Consider the following 27568-nt stretch of genomic DNA (forward strand, 5'->3'; position numbering starts at 1 on the left):
GGGTGTATACAGTAGTTCCTTTCATCATAAATCTCTGAGTTCCTGCTTGCTCTGAAATGTCCCTAAGGGTGACATTGTTCCCAAACAAAGGCCATCTAGTTTAGTTGCCATGGTAACCCGTCTAAGGGGAAAGGAAAATGGCCTATCTGAAAAAAGCTTTGGTTTAAAGCATTGTCCCACTTACTCACGGTAAACACATTCGGTGTACACAACAGAGTCTGTGATTATCCTGTATGCTCTAATTGTACCGAGAAAGCCCTAAACAGGGCAATAATAAGTACTCTCCTTTTATTTACATCCGTAGATATGAACTTTAAATATATCAAACGGATATATTTAAAGTAATTTTTTCTTTTGCGTACATTTCAATTTAATGTAATAAATACCCCCACACTTTCTGTGAGGAAGTTTTATTGATCGTCAAGGAACCAGGATCTTCATCCTGGCAAAATGGCTGCCAGATGGCGACATCAAACCATGGTCACATTCTAGTAGCGACCAGTTACCAGAAGAGGGAGAAACACAGGAATATGGGAATATTCTGAGTGCCCCTGTCGGGATTCCCTCCATCGGGATACTGACATCGGTATTCTGACCGCCGGTCATCCGTATGTATCCTGCACAGAGATCACAGGACAGAAACCCTACTGATAGATGATGGGTGTTGTAGGGTCCGGGCCGGGTAGTGTAATATAACATAATAGACTTATGTGGTCTATATATCATTGTCACAATTCTGCTATTCACTGATCAAAATCAATGATTGGAGGTCATTGATGATCAGAGGCCATCGATGATCGGCAAACCATCAGCAAATCAGGGAATCCTACATTTTAAATCCTACATTTACCGTTCCTGATCATTTTTGGCCAGGATCACAAAATCTGGGAAATCCAACATTCACAGATTCCCTGACACTGGCAGATGTTACTTCTTATTTATTTAGTACTTTCTAGAAGATAATAGAATCTGATTGGTTGCTATAGGCAACATTACATCTTCAATAGACCTCCCGTCATAGTAAATGTACCCTATAGTGCAAGGGTTGGGCAATTATTTCAGCTAGAGGGCCACATAACACTCTGGAAAAGGGGGTGTGTCCACTGAAAAAGGGTGAGGATGTGTCCTTGACTGTATTGTACCACACCATATACCCCTTATACACATTATGCAACACAATCGTATACTTGCCTCTTACACATTATGACACGGATGGAGCCAAAAATTCACATTATGACACCCGGATTGAGACAAAATTTACATTGTGCCACACATTATGAGCCAATGATTAGCAAAACTCAAGTACCGCCACCGACCACTAGAGGTCACTCAATGGACCAAATGACTCCTTTGTGTGCTAAAAGATGTCATAACATAAAGTGAAAGCAATTTTTGTAGGGACACTGATCTGTTTCAAACTTGATGGATATGGAGAGAGGGAGCTGTGAAGACAGAGATTGGATGTAGCAGCAGATAGGGTCTGGGGGTTGAAGTTTGTGGGCTAAAAACTGTCACAGTTTGAAGTGCAAGTAAAAACTGTAACAGCTCAAAGTGAAGGTACATTACAAAAGTCGTCATTTTGACAGGCTTTTAACTAGTGTTTGATAAATGACAGAAGCTGATTCGTTGGTACATGATCTCTCTCAACGTTATCACTATCAGGCTTTGAAAAATCTAGCCCCAAGAAAAACACACATGTGTATAGTGCCCATGGATCTAGGGGGGCCTCAAGGAAGAATAAAGAGAAATGTGAAGGCAGTGCCTGTGTAAAGTGTAAGACCCCCACGATACCACTTTTCAAAAACATTTAGTTCTCCCGTCCTGTATGCATGCTTTGCTGAAACTAATTAAAAGCCGTAATCTTCTTGATGCAGTATGTAATGGGCGCGACTCACTGCTTGGCACTAACACTTGTTAGACACTAGTCTGACTGATCAGACAGTCATTTCTCCGCTTCGTGCTCTCCAATTCCCCATACTCCGGCTACATTACGTATTATTGAGGAAATAACTCACTTCTAGCTTGGTCGCAGCCAGGCAGCACAGCCATTAAATGCAGATAAAGATACATTTCCTCTGACTTTATGTTTTTTTTTTCCTGCACAGATGGTGAAAAAACAAAGCTGGAACGAAAAGCGAGAGATTTCCAAACAACTTGGAGAAAAGAAAAAGTGCCACCATGAGGTGAGGAGAGGGAACGGTCTGATCAAAGTGCTCCCCGTTGTATTCTAGAACCAAGCGGGTACCTGGAGTTTAGCCAGTCTGTAACTACACTCACTGTATTAGTTGCTACTAGAAACACTTTCTGGAGTCAAACTTTGGCCTAATTCAGACCTGATAGCTGATGGGTGATTTTGCAGAGACCTGTGTTAAGATAGAATTCCGCTCTGTGCCAGTCTACAAATGGTTTCCGACAATATCGCTGATCGGCAGCCAGCTGCAAATCCATTTGCAACTCGCTGACTATCGAATGATTTCCCAGTCTGTGCAAGTGCTCGCAGTAATGTCGTGAGGGGGGGGGGGGGAGGTACTTTTTACCCAGGCCCGGGTCTGCTGGAGGGACCCGCACCCCCTCTCGAGTTGCAGGGAGCTGGGCAGTGGGTAGAGAAATGACAGCACAGCCTCTCTCCCCAGCTTAGCACTTTCTGCTCAGTGCCGTGTCCTGAGCTGAGGAGAGACAGCTGCAGCGGCAGTCTGTCCTTTCCCCCTCTCATTTTTTTCCCACGGGGAGATGGCCACACTCCCTCTTGTGGCCCCTCCCCTACCCGGTGCCCACGCCCCCTCCATAGCAGCGGTGGGTACAAAATCCCTGGAGCAACCACATTGCTATGGTATGAGGCAGCTGTTCCGGTGATCAGCTTTCAGCAGTTCTTGATGAATTTAGCTCCCCATATTACTGTATGGGGACAGCTGTCCAAATGGGTAAGTATACTTTCAGAGTTCCCTTCATTAAGATGCAGGCGTCGGTATTTGAATACCTGCATCCCCACTGGCATCCTATATATTGCATCTGGATGATATGAGCCTTGGTGGAAAACACAGAATGGGGCTGTGTTGGATGAAGAGGTGTCTGTGACCATCTGTATTACGGTGCCACGTTTTACCCAGAGTATGGACTCGTCCATGTCTGTGGGATTGCATATAATGGGGTAAATGGGTTAAAGGTGGGAGTTCTACTGAAGATGGGATGTTGCCAATAGCAACCAATCAGATCCTATCTATTATCTTCTTGAATGTGCTAAATAAATAAGTAGAATCTGATTGGTTGCTAAGGGAAACATCTCATCTTCAACAGAAATCCCATCTTAGCCAATTTACCCCATTGTGTGTGTGTGCTTTAGCATACCTCCCTGGTTTGTCAGGGCTGGGAGCGGGACATGCTGTGCGAAAGGCGCACCAAAAAGGGTGGGGCCATAGCAACCGAGGCAGAGCCTCATCAAAATAAGGGCGTCGCCGAGCAAAGTGACTGGGCATGTACATAATTTTGTGGGCGTGCCCATAGCTCCCCAAGCAGTTGGGCAGTCCCCTGGCTCCATCCCTGCGCTGAATAGATGGCTTGCCAATGCGCACACCACGATTCATTTATCACCGGTATCTCTGACAAGCATCATCGGCTCTCCCAACTGTGCCCCCTCCCCTCCTGCGGGACACTGCGACCCGCGAAGGGACAGCGAGACAGTCTCCATTTAGCGGGACTGTCCCGCTGTATTCGGGAAAGTTGGGAGGTATGGTTTTAACTATTTATGCACGTTTAAATATAGTTAATTAAAAATGGAAATGCTAAATTGATTTGACCTCTCTGTCCTGCATAACGAGTGCACTGCTGAGCTGTGTGTGCTATGTATTATTCAGGAGTGCCAGAACTGTTTGTGTAACAGGATAGCAGAAGACATGTCCGAGTCCCGGTACGACCAGTCTCCACACCAGCGACTTATCCATCTTATTAACCAGAGTCGGAAACAACAACAACTTAATAAAGACGGAGAATTGGACGGAAAGAACAAATGTTCAGGTATCACTAAAATCATGTATAGATACTGGGGATAAAACTCTGATGACAAAACCATGCTGCACTGCAGGTGGGGCAGATGCGACCTTTACCATTCAGCCATGATTTATTGTTACCCAAAATTTAGCAATAGTGCAGAATAATGCCTTACTTCTATTCCTAGAGCCACCAAAAAGCCTTAGAAAGCCTCATGTGGTTAAATATACAATGTGGGTTTATCTAGGTGATTGAGGCTTGGGGGTTTATTTAGTAAGCGTCGGGTTTAAAATTTAAAAAGGCGATGATTTTATTATCCATGTCTAGTTAGTAACAGCATTGCCCTTTTCAATCAGAATTACTTCGTCCATAAATCCAAAATAGTATTATTCAGCTTAGAAACTGTGAAGCCGTACTGTACAATTATTTGGACTCTGCAAATGAGACTGTTGGGGGAAAAATGTGAAATTTTACCAGATCATTTCCAACAAAGGGACCTATTCAGAACTGTTCGCACACAGGTCTGAGTTTTGGCCCTGTGGGTCTGTGCATGCGTATTGTGCAGGCCGCGGCTTCGAGCACCTTCGGTGAAGTTTCTCTTCGCCAAGGCGCTCGCAGCCTGAGTGACAGGCAGGGGGTATTCATGGGGTCCACCCAGGATTTCATGGGCTTGCCCACAAAAACAGTGGGCAAGCCCATGGAAACTAAGGGCTGGAACCGGCGAACGCAGGCATGGCTCTGTCTGTTGGAGTGGGCGCCGCCCCGAATTACAGTACAAACTTACTTTTCATTGCATACAGAGGAAAAGTACCCACCATCAAATGATTTATCCTCTGTGCGGGCGGATTGTAGCGCAGGGATTAGGGTGGCGGGGTTAGCGAGCTTTTGGCGGGGCGCCGTTTACCTGCAAATATACGCAGCTCTATCTGTGATGTCAACCGCCCGCCCCTCGGCAGGCATCGATCTGCCTGCATTCCCAGGGGAACTCCCAGCAAAACGCAGGGCATTCCCCTGCTGCCGCCCCCTGCACGTCCCCGGCCCTTGCACCCCGCCATGACCGGCCTGGCGAGTGTGTAACTCGCCGAAGCCATTGGCTGCTGGGTTTTGGCCCATGTGCAGAAATGCGCAAACCTCGACCATTGGGGAGAAAGTCGAATTTGGGTCGCAATGACCGATCATGAATTGGCCACTATATATATCTCTTATATATTTGGCTACATCTGTCACTCAAAGTGTGTCTGAAGCTGTAACGCTGGGTGGAGCCTCTGACTCACATGACTGACTCACATGACTGACTCACATGACAGAGAACCAGCCCAGTGAGCCCACAGTGCCAGAGTGACCACCCTCTGCCTCTCCATGTTACACAGCAAAGACACAGCTACTCACCAGACACACCAGGTGGGCGCCCCACACCTCCATACATCCCAACATGACCCTCTCCAGGAGGGACAGAATGCTCTGTTTGTGGACTTCCATCTTAATATATAATTGTCATTACCTGTTTTAAACAGGGTAATTGATAAGAAAGGTGTTTAAGCACAGGTGATGGTAATCCATAAATTAAGAAAGTCCAGAAACAGAGCAATGTATCCCTCCTGGAGAGGGTCATGTTGGGAGGTATGCACCTCCCCCCCCCCCATTCACGGCAACCCCACGATTAAATGGCACATGTAAAACACTGACATGGCTATGGTCGACAATGAAAAAGGTTGACATGAGTTTTTGAAGATTTATTTTTCACTTTTTCAATGTTTTCATATTCATTCTCATGTGTCGACATGGACACCAATGAAGTGCCACACTTATGTCAACATTTACATGTGTTGACCTTTCTATGTTGATTTTTTCTTGTGGCGATTCGCGGCACCCCCCGGCGACCCCCCTCCCACGATTCGCAGCACACCCCCCGCAATTCGCGGCGACTCCCGTGATTTGCGGCCCCACCCCGTGACACCCCGCGACCCCCCCTCCCACAATTTGCGCCAACCCCCTGGGCCCCCCCTCCCGCGGTTCGCGGTACCCCCCACCCCCGCGACCCCCCCCTACCGCGATTCCCCCCCTGACCCCCCTCCTGTCATTGCGGCAAACCCCCCGCGACTCACCCTCCCACGATTCACTGCAACCCCCCGCGTCCCCCCTCCCACGATTCGCGGCACCCACACCCCCCCTGCGACCCCCCCTCCCACAATTCATGGCATCCACCCACGACCCCTCCTCCCGTGATTCGCGGACACCCCTCACCTCCTCCCTCCCCCCCACCCCCGATCGCGATTCACGGCAACCCCAGGATTAAATGGCACATGCAAAACACTGACACGGCTATGGTCGACAATGAAAAAGGTTGACATGAGTTTTTGAAGATTTATTTTTCTTTTTTGAATGTTTTCATATTCATTCTCATGTGTTGACATGGACACCAATGAAGTGCCACACTTATGTCAACATTTACATGTGTTGACCTTTCTGTGTTGATTTTTTCTTGTAGCAATTTTTTTCCAGTGACAACTATGTGCACGTCAACCTACACATCATCAACCAATTCTTTGTATAATATATAACACCTGTTCTGTTTTACTGTAGGTGTTTTAAGTCAGATCTTTTACTGCTACTATTACTGTTTATGTAAATGCATTCTGAATGACAGCAAGATCCTACCATCCTTCTACAAGAATATATAACCAACTAGGTGATTCATCGCGCCCCGTGCCCCCCTCTCCCGCAATTCACGGACCCCCCGCGCACCCCGCTCCCACGATTCACGTCACCCCCCGCACACCCCCCCTCCCGCAATTCGCAACCCCCCCTCCCGCAATTCACGCCCCATCCCACGCTTTGCAGACCCCCGCCCTCTCCCGTAATTCGCGGACACCTGCGCCCCCTCCCTTGATTCACGGCACCCCCCGCAATTCACGGCACCCCTAAGCCCCTCTTTAGTCCCCCGTATACTCACACACCCCTATCACTACCCAGCTTCCTGCTCTCCTGAACCGTAACTTCCATCACTGGGGAGTCGCTGACGCTGTTTTGCCCACATGCCCCTATCATGCCTCATAGCCCAGCCTCCTGCTCTCATGGACACTAACTCCCACCCAGTAGGAGGAGACACTGACTCAGGGCCACCATCCTGTACTCCTGTACTGCCACACTGGACCCTCACCAACTGGTAGAAGCTGCACAGTATCTCACACCCTCCTCTTTAGTCCCCCTTATGCCCACACACCCCTATCACTACCCAGCCTCCTGTTTTCCTGTGTTGTGACCTCCGCCAGTGGGGAGCCGCTGACTCAAAAACACCCTACTATACTATTGCACACACACAAACACACCTAAACAACATGCACACACAGCCCCCCCCACAACCACAAATGTCACTGTACCATCCACACTATCAATGTACATCTTACTCTGTAACCGCTTTTTAATTAAACAAAACAATACACACCCCCTTCCACATCATATGCTCTCTATTTAACACATTTCACCTATAACTCAAGTTGCAATACAGGCATCTGTCATACAATTCTAACCATCTTTCTCATATACAAATGTTCACAAATTAAGGGGGCGCAGCCCCTTACGACGGTGTGAAGAGCGCCCGTAGGGCGCGATGAACCACCTAGTATATATATATAGAAAACTTGTTACAAGGACTAAACTTTTTGTTGCACAATAAGGGGAAGTGAAAGCCGGAGTCTTTGCTTTTAGTTCCACTGCATGCACCGGAATCGGCTAGCCGGGTCACATGCTTAAAAAGGTTTCAAATTTTGAGCATCAATATTGATTCAGATATAAGCAATGGCCAATGTTCTTAGCTACCGAGCGATTATCGTCTGACTGCGCAAGTGTCGTGTTCGTATTGCGCTTGTGTTAACCTGCCACTTCGATCCTCGATGAGGTTTTGTTTTCAAAATGATTGACAGGAAGGGAAGGTTGAGGGAAGGTAATGGGAAGTGGCTGTAAAAACTCAGGGGTGTCGTGGCCATTTTCGGTCGGTGTGTCAACCACCAGCTGTGATTATGTATGCAGAGAAACATGCCGCCAGCATTGCTACTACCACAGCTAGTCTGCGGTTCCATGTCTACCCTGAAGAATGATGCTCCAGTGCTTCCGTATAGGCTGCATATCTGTATGCAATTGCGGAGGAGTAGTGATTGCTCCGCTAGGCATCTTTTAATTACTGGGGGACTGCTTCTTTGAGCCCCGCCTGCTTTCCCAGAGGACAGCCCAGCATTTTCATGGGGACGCTCATAAAACACCAGGCGTTCCCCATGCTCCGGAGCGCTGTCCGCCCCCGCCAGCCCCCTTCCCTCCCTTACCTGTGCAAACGCCTCGGAGAGTGTGGCTGAAGACATTGGCACAGGGGGTCTGCACATGCGCAAAAAACGCAAATGCACATGTGCACACCCCCTACCATCAGCATGGGGCCAAATTGGCCCTGTTCCGAGCCAAAAATAATCAGTTACCTGTCATCTGTAAAAACAAGAAAGCTCTGGAGTTCCTTCCGAATCCTCCCAACCAATAGGATCACAGCATAGCGAGATCTATTTATTCAGCAGCTCGGCTACCTAATCTTGCACGTTGTCCTTTTGGCTGGAATCTTGACAAGATTGGGGGGAGATATGTCAATCGCACAGGTAAGTACAGTAAATATTTTAAAGAGGTCCCTCCTGAGTACTAATGATTCTTTGGTTATTTATACAGTAGATGAGGGTGTGCTACCATGGGCATTAGAATTTACAAGAGTTTAAAGAAAGGAGAAAGAATGCCTTTTGCTGGTGCACCTAAGAATTGACTCATAATATATAACGTTTATTGAGTATATGTTAAAATCTTTGCGAAATAAAACCAAAACATACAACAATCACAACAATTAATAAAAAGGGGGGGACGTTCCCCTGACTCATGACCCCCTGATCACCACAGCCCCTGTGTATGAGTGTTTTTATACAGTATGCAGCAGCGATGAGAGTAAATGCCCTCAGTTGGAGAGAGCTGGTGGTACAGTTTCTCTCACAATTAATAGTATGTCTCACAGTGAGATAACTATAATGCAGTATGTGACAGCGATGAGAGTGAATGCTCTCAGATGGAGAGGACTAGCGGTACAGTCTCTCTCACGAGCCAGGTGAGGCGCACACCCGTCTCGGGCCGTCCTCTAATGCCGCTGCCGTAAGGCTCCAAAGGTCGCTCTCGCTTCTCAGGATCGAGCGCCGGTGAACTGCGTGTGAGGTGTGCAGGCTTGCACTTGCCTCGTTCACCCAGACGGCTCAGGGAACGCTAAGTCTGGCGCCAGACTAGCGTGTGGTCACGGTGTAGACCGGTGACCGTAATCGCCGTGCAGTACAATTCAAAATGTAAACATTGTATGTGGGGAGGGGAAGAGGGGGATTTACAACACACTGAGTGTGTTAAAGTCGGTCAGCGTACGCTTCACTATGAACGCTTCCTCAGGACCCTTCCTGAGGAAGCATTCATAGCGAAGCGTACGCTGACCGACTTTAACACACTCAGTGTGTTGTAAATCCCCCTCTTCCCCTCCCCACATACAATGTATAAATTTTGAATTGTACTGCAGCGCGATTACGGTCACCGGTCTACACCGTGACCACACGCTAGTCTGGCGCCAGACTTAGCGTTCCCTGAGCCGTCTGGGTGAACGAGGCAAGTGCAAGCCTGCACACCTCACACGCAGTTCACCGGCGCTCGATCCTGAGAAGCGAGAGCGACCTTTGGAGCCTTACGGCAGCGGCATTAGAGGACGGCCCGAGACGGGTGTGCGCCTCACCTGGCTCGTGAGAGAGACTGTACCGCTAGTCCTCTCCATCTGAGAGCATTCACTCTCATCGCTGTCACATACTGCATTATAGTTATCTCACTGTGAGACATACTATTAATTGTGAGAGAAACTGTACCACCAGCTCTCTCCAACTGAGGGCATTTACTCTCATCGCTGCTGCATACTGTATAAAAACACTCATACACAGGGGCTGTGGTGATCAGGGGGTCACACTGAGTCAGGGGAACGTCCCCCCCTTTTTATTAATTGTTGTGATTGTTGTATGTTTTGGTTTTATTTCGCAAAGATTTTAACATATACTCAATAAACATTATATATTATGAGTCAATTCTTAGGTGCACCAGCAAAAGGCATTCTTTCTCCTTTCTTTAAACTCTTGGCTGGAATCTTGTTTGAGGAATATGTGGAGTTTATGGCAAATTAATGTAACCGCAAACACAATCAATCATATTTCAACCTTGTCAATGAAGGTGACACGGACCTGGAACATTCCACCCAGAACTGTACTGTAACCCAAGGAGACAATGGGAAGTCCAATGCTGGGGATCTGTGCACCCAACACACGGCACATAAAAAGGTATGTGTCCACTGGATACAATGACCCTATATGTTGTGTACACTTGTCTGCCATACTGATACATAGATACCGGCTCCCATTTTGCATCCTGACGTACATCTGTCCATCTACACACTATGCGGCCCATTCAGACTTGCTAGTAATCAGCGAATTTGTCCCCTCTGTCGGTGGTGGGTGTCCGGTAATGCTCATGTGCAGTTTCCCTGCAGCAATCGACTGCGGCAAAATTTTCATTTGCCGGGGTACTCCGCTGCCTGATTGACAGGCAGGGGGCGTTCCGCGGTGGGCACCCGACGTGCCCACAAAACCGGCGGTCCCCTGCCTACTCGGGCGGTGGCGGGTGACATGAAGTCAACGCCCGCCACCAATCCGCAGGAGACTGTGCTGCCGAAAAGTAAGTCATGGGCTACCATCGAAGGAATTTTTTCCTCTGTGGCGTTTGTGACCGGATGTGTAAGCGTATACATCTGCTATAAGTGCAGCAAGGGGATACGAGTGTTCACTATGCGTTCACCGGGGCGGAGTTAACCTAAATATATGCAGCCGAGCGAGCAGGTCTGAATGAGCCCCTATGCACAACTGCTGGATTGCTTTCCAACACAGGAGCGGATTGATTAACTGAACATTTACATATTCATAAGTTATTTTTTTATAGTTTATCCTTACCTCGGGTCTGGATTGTAGTATATACAGCACATACATAGGGGGTTATTTACTAAGGTGGGCATTCTATTGAAGATAGGATGTTGCTATTGACATCAGATTATATTTATTAACTACTAGATCAGGCATGTCCAAACTGTGGCCCTCCAGCTGTTGTGAAACTACAAGCCCCATCATGCCTTGCCACAGTTGTGCAATTAGGGAATGCTAAAACTATGGCAAGGCATGCTGGGATGTGTAGTTTCACAACAGCTGGAGGGCCACAGTTTGGACATGCCTGTTCTAGTAGGTAATAAATAGAATCTGATTGGTTGCTAAGGGCAACATCCCATCTTCAATAGAAATCCCATCTCAGTAAATTTACCCCTTAGTAAATAAACCTCATAGACAGTCAATAGCTGGTTGATAGGGTCAAAAGATCAACAGTTAAATTGTCACCATGGCATTAGGCAGGCATGCTCAAAAAGTCGACATGCAGTTGTCCAACACCTATTTTTTTGTTGTTGTTATTTTAACCCTAATTCTAACCGTTCCCCAACTCTAGCCGTCCCCCTAGTTCCAGAACCTCCCTCAAGCACCTATCCTTAATTGACCCCTCTGGCAGCCTAACCCTAACCTTCCCACAAGTGCCTAACCTTAGCCCTAGCCTTCCCCCAAGTGCCTAACCTTAGCCTTAACCCTAACCTTCCCCCAAGTGCCTAACCTTAGCCTTAACCCTAACCTTCCCCCAAGTGCCTAACCTTAGCCCTAACCTTCCCCCAAGTGCCTAACCTTAGCCCTAGCCCTAACCTTAACCCTTCCCCAAGTCCCTAACCTTAGCCCTAACCCTAACCTTAGCCCTAACCTTCCCCCAACTGCCTAACCTTAGCCCTAACCCTAACCTTAGCACTAACCTTCCCCCAAGCACCTAACCTTAACTGTCCCCTCTGGCGGCCTAACCCTAACCTTCCCACAAGTGCCTAACCTTAGCCCTAACCCTAAATACAAAACAAAAAAACAAGAAAAATTATGAAAACCCATGTGTCAACCACTTGCGGGTCAAGGATGTTGACCCTTTGACCATGTGGACCAAAGTCAACCATTTAACTATTGACCTTCTGACCCTGCTGACCATTGGGTGTTGACCTTTTGACGGTCTATCTAGCAACCGGCTAGCTTTTACCTCTACCACAAAACACTCTAGATTCCGATCATGTTATGAGTAATAAATACAACAGAGATACAATAAAATAAAAATCCTATAGAGCGTGTAAGGACTTCACCATTCATAATGTTATACAAGGATGGATATCATAAGAGGTAAAATGGTTTTGGGTTAGGTTTTTAATTTTACGATTGGAAGATGTACTCATTGGTTATTGAAACCTAGTAGGATTATGGGGAATGTGGAAATGTACTGTATACTTAGAACACAGTGGTCTGCAGTTGGGGTAACAGAAAGAAGACAAGGAAGCAGCGACCTTTCAAAAAATGGCGGAGATAAAGGAACAAGGCTCGTGTGTGTGGTGGCTGGGGGGGGGGGGGGGACAGAAGACTCAGCAGAAATAGACCTATGGACTGATGTTGAGGGCATCTGGACGGCAGATCCACCGGGTTTAGGTCAACAATACCATGGTCAACCACTGGGGGTCGACAGAGTCTAGTTAGACAGAGTCAGCATTCAGATAGACAGTGATGCTAGATCGACGGGATCCTGGTTGAGAGTAGCAAGATCTACAGTTTTTTTGCCTTTTTTTTTTTAGTGCGGTCCACTTGGTTACTACTCTACTATCCAAGTGGATATAGAGTGGCAATATAATAGTGTGCTGAGCATAGCAAGGCACAGTGCCTGAAGCATGGCAAGTGCAGAGAGCCATGCAAGGAGACACTGTGCACATACACAGTGTCCAGGGGCACCCCTCGGGCATTAGGAACTAGAAAAAGTTGAAGAAACCATGCCGACCAGGTTCCCGTCGATGCCTTCCTCCCATCGATCTAGCATCACTGTCTATCTAAACGCCAAGCATAGGCATCTAACTAGACACCCTCGACCCCTAGTGGTCAACCATGGTATTGTTGACCTAAACCAGGTTGATCCATCAATCCATAACCATATAGAGGTGGGTGCTATGTCAATGCCATGTGTAGTGGAGCAATAAAATGCACAAAATATCATCTGAGCAGACGTGACTGCAACTGCCTGCCCCTCTTATTCAGGTCCAGTCAGGCAAGACGAGATTGATACCGAGGAGACCACGATCAGGGGCAATAAGGGAACATATATCGGAGACACCGCAAGTCTACAGTGGAGATGGTGCCAATTCTCCCATTACTCTAGAAATGACCTAGGCCTCCTGTATCTGTGTAGAGCAGTATTACCAACGTATTCCAGTTCTAGGTCTGTGGGACTTATTTCATAACAAACAGCAGCTTGTTTCTGGCAGAGCGTCTTGTCAGACTGCCTGGGGATGGAGCTGGAGTTCTCCATGGCACAAGCCCGAAGGGAGTGGTTGAAGGAGCAGCATAGAGCGCTGATCCAGAAGGAGCAGATTGGCCTGGAGGAAGATGAGCAGGCACAAGAGGTTAGTCATGTTGGGAGGTACGGGTCAAGTTCTTGATGTTAGTGTCTTCTAAAGGCCCATGTACTGTCAGCTGAATTTGAATATCCACCTCTTGATGTAAAATAGAACCTCGTCAAGCACTCAGCGCTAGGTGAATGCTCATGGGATCCCAAGTTCTGAAGCTATTCTGGTTACTGATTCGTATCTTGCAGACTACTCATTGGCCTGCTGTTTATTCTGTCTCTGTAACGATTCCGTCTCTGTTCAGTAAACTTTTGCTTGACCTCTACCAACAATATTTGTGTATCTGACCCCCTCAGTAAGTACTGGACCCAGCCTCTGCCTAGTCCTAAGGCTACTACGATATGATTACACTGTGCTATGGACCCCCTTGGATTGAATTTGGATTATGAGGTGTCCAATCCCTGTGTCTCATATTGTCTGTCTATCTGTATACCAAACTCAGGACGATTCGACCACTGTTACATCGATGACATCTCAATTGCTTAACTATATTTACTGTGGTGGCCCCATACTTGCCTACTTTTGAAAACTAGTTTCAGGGAGATTATAGCTGGTAGTAGAATTTTGCGCAGCGCCCCATTGAGGGGGCGTGTCATGCTCCGCCCAAAGGGTGTGTCTAGTTCCACATATGGAGAGATTGTGAAACGAGATTGTGAACGTGGCACCTAGAAGCGTGGGTGTGTACTGCCACATTTGAAAGGAATCTTTTACAATTGCTTATATACAAATGTAGATGAGCCCCAAAGCAGTTAGTAGGAGCTACTATACTTGGTAAAGGGCTGGGAAATGGTGCTGATGGTTCAATGTAAATGTATCTGTCTCTCATTCTCTTTTTTCCTCAAAAATGTAACAGTGTAATGTGGGCTCTGTGAAATCAGGGAGATTGCTAGACTCATGAGGGAGAGAGGGAGATTGCTGCTATTTCAGGGAGTCTCCTGCAGAATGCAGGAGGGTAGTCAGCTATGGGTTGCCCGCTGCCTGTTGCCATATTGATGTGTGTCTTTCCAATTAGAGTCTAACCTCAAACCATAGAGTGCTAAATTATGCTCATGTTTCTGTGACAATAAGTGGCTGTGTGGAGCATATTTCTCCCATACTGAAAGTCATGATTCATTTTGGAAGATTCATTGGGAAGTATTGTAACTCATTCCAGCAGTTTGGAATTACTTACTAAAGTATAGTTTCCTGTGAAGGGATGCACTTTGCAGCAGGAAACAGGGCTATGATCTGATTAACGGTGAAACGCGTCAGTTCAGCCCTGCCCTCCTCCCTGTATAAGTGGATAAGATATGAAAAATCCAGGAGAATTCCTGTTAAGGGTGCACTTCTTCTTCAAGGCCCTCTTCCCTCCTGTTGTCAAAGCCTTGTTCTCTTCACATTTCGCTCAAAGATCCCATACTCAAACACTCAACCGCCATCTTCGTCCACATACTCATCTCCATCTTTGACCACCAGCCTCTAGTAGTCCATTGATCAAGTACTCACTACTTACATTTAAGCTGTATGTGTATTGAACTGTGGTGCTCTTTTTAGCTGTACTCTATTTTTGTTATTCATTTACTGTAATGTTAAGTTTTGTCTCCTTGTACTGTTCCATTGTAAGGTGCTGCGAAACACTTGTTCCTTATTTCCTGGAATTAAGACAAGTATAAAACAGAATATTGGTTCCACAATGTTTTTTGGTCGTTAAAGTATTTCTATAAAGTGTTTGGTGTTAATATATTAACAGTGAGATATTTAGTCAACACACTGTCATATAATGTGATTAATATTAGTTATTAATACACAGAAGAAAAGGCAGTATTGTTATTTAAATCTGGGGATCATCATGAAGCCACCGCAGAAGCTCCACACGATGCATCTTGAAATAATCTGTGCGACATTAGATGGAAGCTTTTTCCTGGAAACACCAAAATGGTCATGAGGGATCTTCTATTGTTTCAGAGAAAACAATTAAATAAAGATTTAGCTAATACAATTGACAACTGGGAATGGCCCTGAGACCCAAGGGGGCTGGTGTGTTATGGCTGCATCCTATTGAGGGTCACCACTGTTTTGTGGGCTGTGGTGTTATAGAATTCAAAATATTGACACCACGATGTCAACCGTTATGACAACATTCTCAGAATCAGCACTATGTCAACAGTAGGGTTAGACTGTGGATGGGAGGAGGGGCGTCCTAAGATTGGAGCGGGCCCATGTGCAGTTTCCATTTGGGCCTCCAGGCTCCTACCTCAGCAGGTCAGCAGGACTTTGTGTGCTACGGTTACTAGGGGACCCTAGCATCAATGTGAATGAGCAGGTCTCCAAGAAAACGCCAGAGCAGCCATTTTCCCGTAGAATTTCCTACTTTGCAAACACCAGTAAATGGCCATCGCATCATTTTCCCGCTGATCTGTGCTGTGCTAATGCTCGAGACTCAGGACTCCGGAGGGGTATGTATTCAATAAATGGGTGCAGGATGTGCGGTGTGGGCCTACAGGGGCCCATTATTGCCCACTCCCAAAATTCATGTGATGCTCCTGGCCCCCCGAAAGAGTGGGCAAGTCTCCCAGCCAGCACCATGTGCTTACAGTCCTGCACACAAGCACATCCCGCAACCAGGGGGTGATGACACAATTTGCAGAGAATTGTGTCATCTTGGCCCCGCCTCCTGTCGCACAATGGGGTATATTCAATGCCGCTCGGCGAGCGGATTTGTACGGCGAGGATGGATTTTTTTTTAGTGAGGAAAAGCCATCATCACCATCCAGCCCCCTCACCGTATTCTACGTTCCGGGAGGGCAGTAGGATTAGGCTGCAGATTACATGACCGCCAAAACTCAGAAGAAGCTGCCAGTAGAAGCATAGGCGAATCTAGAATTATGGTAATGGGTGGTCCCAGATCTAGACACAACAGCAGGGGGACCTTTGCGTGGCATGGCCTCATGGGAAGGAGGCGTGGCATCACAAAAAGGGGTGTGGTATTACACTTTAGACCATACACAGTAATGCCCATTACACATTTGAGCAAACTCCGTAATACCCATTACACATAAAGCCACACGCCGTAATGCCAATTACACATAAGGCCACACACCATAATGCCCATTACACATTGTGCCACACATCATGATGCCCATTACATACTATATAACAAACTGTAATGCCCATTACATATTTGCCACATAAGTGCTGCTTACCTACGTGCTCATTGCTAGGGGGTTCTTGCTTGATGGCACCATAGTACCCATTACACATGATGCTGCACACCATAGTACCCATTACACATGATGCCACACACCATAGTACCCATTAAACATGATGCCGCACACCATAGTACCCATTACACATGATGCCGTGCACCATAGTACCCATTACACATGATGCCGTGCACCATAGTACCCATTACACATGATGCTACACACATAATGTCCCTTACACATGATGCTGCACACAAAATGCCCCTTACACATGATGCAGCACACATAATGCCCCTTACACATTAAGCCACACATTATGCGTAATGCCCCCACATACCGCCACTTGTAGCGTCCCTTAAGCAATGCTTAAATCTGCCCTCAAAGAACATAAACAGTCATGAAATTACATTTAAGAAATTAAAAAAACGGTTTAACCTCAATATCCCTGGAACCAATTAACCCATATGGATCCAGCCTGGTATCAGATTGAAGGCCCAGCGATTTGGGTTCGACTGAGATCAACCTCGAGCTTCAGTGATGCCGAAGGGGGAACTGGCAGCCGTTGAACTGGGTGGGGGTCGGAATTAGCGGGTCCCATGTTATCCTGTAGTGAAAACGTTCCAGGTTTGCCTGGCAGTATCTCCGGTTCCCAGGGGGCTAGAGACACGGGCTAAAATGGGCTAATGGGTGGTCCTGTGCACCAGGACAAAATGTCAACATCCTGACGTGTCGACATTTCATCACTGTCTATATCATGGGTCTTCAAACCCATCTTCCAGATGTTGTGAAACTACATGTCCCAGCATGCATTGCCACATTTTTTCCTATAAGAGCATGCCAAAACTGTCAGGGCATGCTGGGACATTTAGTTCCACAACATCTGGAGGGCCACAGTTTGAAGACCCATGGTCTATATGATGACTTTCAACATTTGGTACCCAGCAGCACTAACATCTTTATAAATAAATGATAAGAATAATGTCACATAAAATAGTGAAGGCTGCGGGGAACCAGACATGGTGCCAAGGAATGAGATCACACTGAATGACAGGACTAATCCATCCACGCAGTAACAAAGAGACAGCTTGACCTGAAGGCTGAGATTCTCCGCTAAAAGGATTAAGCTTTTCACATATGGAGGTCAGACGCTGGCACTTTCTCCTCATGAATTAATCCTGACCTCACCTGCTGCTCTGTTCCTATTTCCTGCAGATCTCCAGCCCAGAGCAGGAGGTGCAGCAACTGAAGAGAGAGAAATCGGTTTTGGTTTTGCAGCTGGAAGCTCTGAGAAGAGAAAGGAATGAAGCAGAGAAGGACCTGGAGTTACTGTGCCACTTCTACAAGGAAGAAGCACATGCACACAAACAGCATATCTTACAGGTTGGGGCAGCCATGTTGTGTGGGGGGAGTAGGGGCAGCCATGTTGTGTGGGGGGAGTAGGGGCAGCCATGTTGTGTGGGGGAGTAGGGACAGCCATGTTGTGTAGGGGAGTAGGGGCAGCCATGTTGTGTAGGGGAGTAGGGGCAGCCATGTTGTGGGGGGGAGTAGGGACAGCCATGTTGTATAGGGGAGTAGGGGCAGCCATGTTGTGTGGGGGAGTAGGGGCAGCCATGTTGTGTGGGGGAGTAGGGGCAGCCATGGTGTGTGGGGGAGTAGGGGCAGCCATGTTGTGTGGGGGAGTAGGGGCAGCCATGTTGTGTGGGGGGAGTAGGGGCAGCCCCAGGGCTTGTGTGATGTAGGATTCTGAGGTTAATCCCAATGCAGTGATGCAAAATGTACTGCATGATGAGTTGACGGTGTCTAAGTCAACAGGTCAGGGTCGCAACCAGTGGCAGCTCTAGAGGAAGGTCTGCAGTAGTTCAAAATTCAAATAGGTAAGCCACCAGTGGTGGATTACCCATGGGGCAACAGGGGCGGTTGCCCTGGGGCCCCCACACCTGACTGGATCCGGGCAGCAGGGTCCATGCAGCGCTGGGGAGGCAGCGAGGTCCCTGCGCCGGATGGGTCAGCGGCGGAGTCCCTGCAGCAGATAGGAAGTCAGCGTCGGGATCCCTAGTTCCCATACGCAGGGACCCCGCAGCTGCCTCCCCCGCGCTGGCCAGGACCCGGGGTGTGTGTGCGTCGGCTGCCTCCGCCCAGCAGGGGGCGGGGGGTGTTGGCTGCCTCCAGGGGAGGGGGGGCTGCTGTCCAGGGCCCCCCCAGACCTTAATCTGGCCCTGGAAGCCACACCCACTGCCAGTGAGTCAGTTTTGAACGGCAGTTGGTGGCAGTGAGTGTGGCTCGCCTATTTAAATTTTGAACTGTGTTGCAGCCCCTCCTCTGGCACCACCACTGGTCAAAACTAGTGGGGGAAAATAGGTCATCAAGCCCAAAGTCTACATTGACAAAAAGGTTGCCAAGAACTCGGCAATGGTCGACACATGAAAAGGTTGGCATGATCTGTTCCCGATTGGGAACGGTAAAGTGGCCCGAAGCACGACAAGCGAGGTGAGCCATGTCTCACTTGGGGATCCATGTGAACAGATGTCGATAATGACACAAAACCAGTGAAAAATCCATGTCAAACCATCTGACCAGTGATGGCTAACCTTCACACACACCAGATGTTGTTGAACTACACATCCCAGCATGCCCTGCATCAGTTTTACTATTTGGCCATGCTGAAACTGATGCAGGGCATGCTGGGATGCGTAGTTCAACAACAGCCGGAGTGTCAAGGTTAGCCATCACTGATCTAGACACTATCCTTTGATCCACACCAAGTGCTTACAAACCTAGAAGCTAACGGTCCTCTCTGGCTCGGTGCTGACCGTGTAGCGGTGATTCTTGTGTGATCAGATATTCCACGCCTACCGCGGACTGCTAGAGGAACAGATGGATGCGCAGGAACACCGCTACCGGAAACTCCTGGAGGAGACTATTCAGGACTCGGTCCAACTGTCGGCTAGGAACCAGGAGCTGGAGGCCGAGAACAAGCAGCTACAGAACAGTGAGTCATCTCGTTAGTGATTGGCCGCTGTGTCTGCTTCATTCATTTCTGTTATCATGTGCGTTTGAGAGAACAAATGACACTTAAATTGAATTACCGTGTGAGATGGCTACATAAGGCCCATCTGCTGTGGAGTGGTAGATCTACAGTATCTAGTCAGTAGGTCGACAGGGTCAAAATATCGACCATCAAAATATCGACATGGTGAAAAGGGTCGACATGAGTTTTTCACATTTTTTGGTGTCAATGTCGACATGTCATTTAATGTACTGAAGACGCTCACCGTGCTCAAGGCACGGTATATTCTCCCTCTATGCGGACATAGAAGGTAAACTATAAAATAGTTCAAAAATATTTTTTTTTTAAATTGTGGTAAAAAACATGTCGACCTTTTGACCCTGTCAATCTACTGATTGTCTATCTAGACACGTGTATACTGTATCTATCAACTGCTTCCGGCCTCATCTCTAGGGTCATCATGCACACTAACGGGCCCTACATACGCAGAGATTTGTGCCAGAGATACATAACAGGAGATTCAGCACGGGAGATGTCACTCAATGAGCCACATACAGAGAGATCTGTGTCAGAGATACATAATGGGAGATTCAGCACGGGAGATTTCACTCTCTCAGACAACGAGCCACATACAGAGAGATCTGTGTCATGCTGTGTACACGCGGGTCTATATGATTGCTGGGGATATATTGCTAGCCATATATCCCCAGCAATCATATTGCTAGTGTCTCCTTTTCATCAGCGATGAAAAGGAGACACTGCTACGGGGCGGAGGCGGAGCGCAGCAGCAGGTGACGGGAGGAGGGAGGGAGCAGCGTCGCAGGGCATGGGAGAACAGCGGCGATCGCTGGGGGAAGCCGCTGGTCGCAGGAGCATGCTCCTGCGACCAGCGACCATGAAGGGCTGGCCGCGGGAGCGTGCTCCCAGCCATCTATCGCCGGCTGCACATGAAATCACTGGCAATATGGTCGCTGAGTGACCATTTTGCCAGCGATTTCATACATAATTGCACCCGTGTGTACGCAGATTTCACTCCCTCAGATAATGAGCCACATACAGAGAGATTTGTGTCAGAGATTCATAATGGGAGATTCAGCACGAGAGATTTCAAATCTGTCACAACTGTCACATAAAAGTGACGTAAAAAACTGCACTTCATCACAAAAATAATGTTATATGGTATAGACAGTAATTTCCTAAATAAACTTAATAAAATAAATGTCCTTAATAAATAAACGATAAACGATGGTGGCATGGTGTCGCTCCCTCCCTCCCCCTCCAAGCAAATAATGGTTAGTGGCAAATAAAATATCCTTTTAATTCATTGGTGACCAGTGGCCCCCCCAGAATCCTTTTAATTCATTGGTGGCCAGTAGCTAGTGAAATTCCACCCACCACCCACAATCGTTGGCGGCACAGTGGGAGCAAAACAAATGGTACTTGTGTAATAACTGGGCGCCATGATCAGGTCGGAAAAATCGCATTGCATGCAACCAAATCGCATGCGATGCGATAGACGCGATTTTCCCATAGGATTCAATATTAAATGGTCCTGTTCATATCCCCACTATCCAAGTAGGCATGGAGTTGATTTTATATAGCGTGGCGACCGCAGCAAGCCACCGAGCCCGAAGCGTGGCGAGCGGACGCGGAATACATTTTAAGTAATCCGCGTCTCCTCGCCACGCTTCGGGCTCGTTGGCTTGACACGCTATATAAAATCAACTCCATGCCCACTTGGATAGTGGAGGTATGAACAGGACCATTTAACATTGAATCCTATGGAAAATCGCGTCGATCGCATCGCATGCGATTTGGTCGCGATGCAATTTTGCCGAAAATCGCGTCGCATCGCATCTGATTGTATGCCTTAAGTTAAGGCATACAATCAAATAATCGGGCGCCCAGATATTACACAAGTACCAAACAAATATATATACTTACCGTCTGGAGTCCAGCGTCGCGTCTAGGGAAGCCAATCCCAGAGCATTTTTTCAATCCCGGAATTCGGGATTGAAAAATGCCCAATCCCGGGATTCCCGGGATCGGCTTCCCTAATTAAAAAAAACCCGCCCCGGCCGCCCCGCATATTTACTTGCATGTGCAGTGCGGCCGGGCGGGTGTTCAGTGAAGCTGGGAGGGTGGGCGGTCCATTGCTGGAGCCGGGCGGGAGGCGGCCACTTCACTTCCGGAGCCGGGCAGGGAGGTGTGCGGGCGATGACAGGACGGGGCTGCGCAGCTTCTTGGCCTGCGCAGCGTGACCTCTGGCCTCGTCACGCTGCGCAGAGCCACAACGTCAGGACGGGAGTAGCCGGGCAGCGTCTTGAGCACTTGCTCAGACGCTGCCGGCATTAGACTGCGCATGCGCAGTCTAATCCCGATCCCCGGGATTGGAAACTACAATCCCGGGATTGAAATCCCGGCGTTTTAGGGGCCAAATCCCGGGATCCCGCCGATCCCGATCCCGGGATTGGCCACCCTAGTCGCGTCCTCTCTCTCCCGCAGTGTCCTCTGTGAAGAGAGCGGGCACGTAGCAGGAGGCAGCGTCAGCCGGTCACAGGGACTGCAGGACAGGTGAGCATCTGCAGGGCGGCGTCTGCGGGCTTGATGGCGGTGTTCAGCCTCTTCAGTCGCTCAGAACAGCCCTGCTCATCTGCCCACGGCCACACATGAGGGAGATGAGCAGGAGCTTTCTGAACGACTGCTCTGAATTGTACGGCGGGTCCGTTCTGAATCTTGGACAGATTCAGAATGGCAGGGGCGCGCATGTAAATCGCTGTGTGGGCTATACACACAGCGATTTACATGCTGTTTCAGGGATTTTCTGAGTGATTTGTTAAAAATCGCTCAGAAAATGCCTGAAAATTGTGCTGTGTGTGTGGGGCCCTTAAGGCTGGTTTCACACACTACTACACTACCGGACGGTGAAATCCCGCACGGCCGTGCCGCACACACTAGTTTATCATGGAAGGGATGGCCACAGCCCAGCAGCCGTCCCTTCCAGTGGCGGGATCCGGCTGCAACCGTGCGGCCGGGTCGTGGCCGTCCCGTGTGAATGGACACAATAGTGTCCATCCACAACTAATGTGTGCGGCACGGCTCCCTGGCCGTGCGGGATTTCGCCCTCCAGCAGGAGCCGGAGTGTGTGAAACCGGCCTAAGAGCATTGGTCAGTGATGCAGAGAGAAGCATGTAAATTAGTGTGGCAACAACAGAGAGGGATAAAGTTGAGAGATAAAGAACCAAACCAATCAGCTCCTGAAGAGGGGGTGGGTGGGTGTGTGTGTGTGTTACTAATTGCCCAGGCCCCTGTCTAATAAACAGGCTTTGTGGGGCCCCCGTTACCTGGCAGCAGCTCTTCTTACCCCAGCACCGGCTGCTGTGCGCTGGACTGCAGTGTGGCCAAAAATTGGACAGTTATATAATACCGTGTTCTCACTGCCAGTGAGAAATACACAGCTTTTCCCGGGGACTGCAGGGACTGACCCCCGTTCTCACTGCAAGGCAAATTCCCGGGTGAAGAAGTTCTACCCGGTAATTTGCCTTTTAACACGGGTTTTTCTGCAGTGTTAACGGGTCCTGCTTTAGTTTTACACTGCAATATAGATCTCACTTTGAAGTATAACCAGAGGCGTAGCGAGGCGGTGCCGGTGGAGCACCAGCTCTGGGCGCTGGAAGCTATCATGACGCCGGAGCTGTGCCGGCACTGCCAGCTCGCCCGCTCCCCTGCACTTTCTCTCTGCCAAGCCATCTACCCCGCTAGCTCCCGGCCGGCTCCCCACTACTGTAAGGGGGACGTGGTGCTATTTAAAATCCACGTCTCCTGCCGGACCACTAGCCATTAGGCGCTTGCGGTCCAGCTGCTGGATCCACGAGCGCCTATTGACTAGCGCGGTCCAGTGGGGAGCCGGGAGCCGGCGAAACTTGCCCTTGCTCCAGGCACCGTGGCACCTAGCTACACCGCTGAGTATAACCCCACCCAAATCTACCTCTCTCTGCACAAGTTACATCTACCCCACCTGCAGTGCACATGGTTTTGTCCATCTGCAAAAATTTCAGCCTTGATAAGAATGAATTTGCCAGAAGGAGTGAACCAAAATAACCCCTGAATGCTCAGCTCTTGATTGCTCCCAGCTTGTATGTTTGAGTGAGGAAATAGTCAAAAATAGATTACCGGAACTAAATAGTGCATTACCACACCTCCCACACTTAGGCCACACCCCCTGAAGAGTACCCAGGCTCAGCCACACGCTCTACTGCCCTGCCCGTGTGCACCGCACACCTTGCAATCATTATACCGGTCAACACAAATTTTGAGTATGGGTCCTGCATATCGGATTTTTATTTCTTCCACATTACTAATTAAAGAAAAAATAGTTTTAACCGCAAACATTTGTTTTTGTAGCTATCAAAATGAAATTACGGATTTTAAGATAATTTCCTTATTTCCATACCTTTTATTGTATGTGAAAACAAAGCAAACTTTTGTAATGTACACATGGTGAGATATGCACTATTTTTCTATATGATTTTTGCTTATAGAAGCAAAATCGAATAGAAAAATCGAATGGGTTTTCTACATTTGATCCCAATGTGCGCTCCCATGTAGTGTATATCGAATAGAAAAATAGTCTTGTCAGGCGAGACTATATAGTAGAGATCTGTATTATATAGTCAAATTGAGTGCATTTTGCGCATCCCAATCGAATCAGGGTCGAATCGCAAGCAAAATTAGGAATTTGAATGACTTAATTTCAAAAAAAAATTTTTAAAACAGACTAATGTAACAGAATGTATATAAAAATAAAGTTTAGAAATGAATATTTTTCATATTTCTTCTGTGATTGTATGAGCTTTCTCGTATTAGCCCCCAAATATAATCCCCCATCATACTCTCATTGTATTGCACCTGATAACGACATTCAAAGTCCATCACATGTTGATGAAAATGTTCACAGACGTATTCCCTGCTCGTCCCCCCTCCCTTACTTCCTAAAACACGCTTCTCCTTATATGGTCATTTAAAAACTTTATTGATCACTGTGAAAAAAAGACAAAAGCAAAGTTTTTCAAAAATAAACAAAGTTTTTTATTTATTGTTTTTTTTTTGGTTGACCGGTGTCACTTTTTGGGTTTTCCACATCTCACATCCCAAACAGTTTAATCGTTGAAGCCTAAGCCAGGAAGCCGTATGACCGTAGCATTGTGCATCTAGCCATAACATATCTTCAGCAAATACCCACTTCCTACTGATTTTGGATTGGCGCGCACACACACGGGGTTATTTTGGTTCACTCTTTCTGACAAATCCCTTCTTAGATCGACAAAACCATGTGCACTGCAAGTGGGGCAGATGTTACTTGTGCAGAGAGAATTAGATTTGGGTGAGGATTTACTTCAAAGTGAGATCTATATTGCAGTGTAAAAATAAAGCAGCCAGTATTTACCCTGCACAGAAACCAAATAACACACCAAATCTAATTCTCTCTGCACAAGTAACATCTGCCCCACCTGCAGTGCACATGGTTTTGTCCATGTAAGAAGGAATTTGAAAGAAAGAGTGAACCAAAATAACCCCCATAGGGTGAAATTTAATAGGATGAGAAATTCAAAAAGTGAGAAATTTGGTAAGAAATCTCCAGGTTTTTTTTTTTTTTTTTAAAGCGGCAATCTACACTGAAAAATGAAACTGGTTTTGCAGTGTAAATGATTGCCGCTTTATAAAAAAAACTGGAGGATTTCTTACCAAATCTCTCACTTTCTGAATCTCTCATCCTATTAAATTCCCCCCACACGGTTGTATGCTTGTTGAGGTTTTGCTATGTAGAACGTTTGTGCAGTTCTCACTGTACTCACAATCTTCCATTTCAGCCATCACAGAGCTAAGAAGGAAAGACCTGAAGAAATCCTAGCTGCAGCCAGTCTCCTAGAGGTCCAAGGTTATGCACGGCGCAGACTGCGGACAGCAGATGCAGAATGATGAAATATACAGAACTAGTTCAAAGCCCTTTAAAATGACAGCTTCTGCAATGTACTTTCACTTTGAGCTGTGACCGTTTTTAGCCCACAAACCCTCCACCCATCCCCAGTCCCTATCTGCTCCTACCTCCAATCTCTGTCTTCACAGCTGCCTCTTCTCCATATCCAGCAAGTTTGAAAGGGATCAGTGTCCCTGCAAAAATTGCTTTCATTTTCCGTTAAGGCGTAATGTGGTCCGTTGAGTGGTTAGCCTTTTATATATATTTAGATTATAATGATTTTCATATGTATTTATTTGTATACAACTATACAGATAGAACTGGATCCTTGTGCTATAAATGTTAAATTTGTAACTTAAGTAAATACACATCTGCAGTGTAGACTTTGTATTTCTCAAATTCTTTAATGGGAGGGTTTGCAGAACGGAAGGCTGCACAAACCGATTGGAACCAGAAAGATGATGATCACGATGATGGGGGTAATTAAATGAGGGCTCACTATAAACATCAGCCAGGGTAAGGCCATGAGAGAAATTCCTGGGCCGTTGCTAGTGTCCCAAGCTGTTGCTATAGCAACACAACCCTCTGGCACCTAGTAGATCAAACTCCCAGAATTCCTGTCATTTACACAGCTGTTACTTATACTTTGGCTTCTGCACCATCACAGAGTGATGCAAGAATGAGAAGCCCCGCCGTATTGGTCAGATAAAGCTGTCCCTGGTTTAGATAAGTATTAGGATACGTTATTGTAACTTCCTCCAAGCCCCTATAGAAAATGACTGTATTCCTTCAGTAATTAATGTTAAACATGTACGACACACATGCCCGCCTTCACATAGCCACTAATCCTCCATCACCAGAAATACAGGCGCAAACAAATTAAGTCTAAAAATGGCAAAAAGGTGAAACAACAAAGCTGGCCCATCTCTTAAAACAGTATGGAGTCATGTCATCATTGAGACTGCCAACATGGTTACCACTTCAAGTCATGTGCAGCTGTGATTGGCTCTTCCCTATTGGCCACTGTAATGACATGATGACCAGAGTATATTATACTGACAGGATTCCGATGATGTACACAGACAATGCTCAGTGGTGAAATGCGTAAAGTGTACCTATAGCGTACTCAGCGTGAGGGCTGACATTTTTAGTGCCTAATGCCTCGCGGATATCACTGTTTGATATGAATGGATAAGACGCACATTCTCCTCAGTCAACAACGTCATCACCTCAACTGTTTGTAGGCAACAGGTAACTTTCGAATCAATACAATCTATTTATTCTAGACGTTTGATGTAAGCCTGACAACGGCGTGTCATTGATATATATAGGTCTATTGTCCTTAGCACGAGCAAAATGTTCATTTGTAACTATAAAGGTTTGATTACGCCATCTTTTATTGCAGCGCTGTGCAATGTTTAACTCGGATATGGCAAATACTGATAGAATACCATGGAATATAAAAGGGAGAAGCTCCTCCAGGTTTGTTTACATGCTAGTTATATCCGCTTTCCCACGAGGCGATGATCTCTCCGGAGAACGACTCTGGAAACTAAAAAGGAGTTTTCCGTTTCTACAGGTGACCCTGGCAGGAGGATATATGTTACTAGCGGGGTAATAGCGGAGAGAACGTGCTGCAGGGCTACAGATCCTGCTCCCAGTTACACTGAGGCTTATTAAACAGTATTTTGTCTCGGACAAAACTACATTATACATGTAATAAAATCCTGCCCCTCACCACATAACAGAACCTAATGGTGACATATAAACTCAATTTACTTATTTCAAAATGAATAAAAAAAAAATATATAATT

General features: G+C 47.2%; 1 protein-coding gene across 2 annotated transcripts in view; it reads left to right on the forward strand.

Annotated features, from left to right (window-relative positions):
- LOC146073853 (kinesin-like protein KIF13A) overlaps positions 1–27235 on the forward strand; it is a 49594-nt gene extending 22359 nt beyond the window's left edge. Inside the window, exons 8-14 of one of the 2 annotated variants that reach the window (XM_083181389.1) lie at positions 2106–2183; positions 3852–4011; positions 10255–10361; positions 13448–13585; positions 17983–18150; positions 19609–19759; positions 25648–27235. In XM_083181389.1, coding sequence (XP_083037515.1) covers positions 2106–2183; positions 3852–4011; positions 10255–10361; positions 13448–13585; positions 17983–18150; positions 19609–19759; positions 25648–25688 — 843 coding nt within the window. In that variant the 3' untranslated portion in view covers positions 25689–27235. The remainder of the gene's footprint in view (positions 1–2105; positions 2184–3851; positions 4012–10254; positions 10362–13447; positions 13586–17982; positions 18151–19608; positions 19760–25647) is intronic. The other variant, XM_083181388.1, reaches the window with a different exon arrangement.
- Positions 27236–27568: the final 333 nt, after the last annotated feature.

This window comes from Crinia signifera, chromosome 4 (genome assembly GCF_055691185.1).
Source record: "Crinia signifera chromosome 4, ASM5569118v1, whole genome shotgun sequence".
NCBI lineage: Eukaryota > Metazoa > Chordata > Amphibia > Anura > Myobatrachidae > Crinia > Crinia signifera.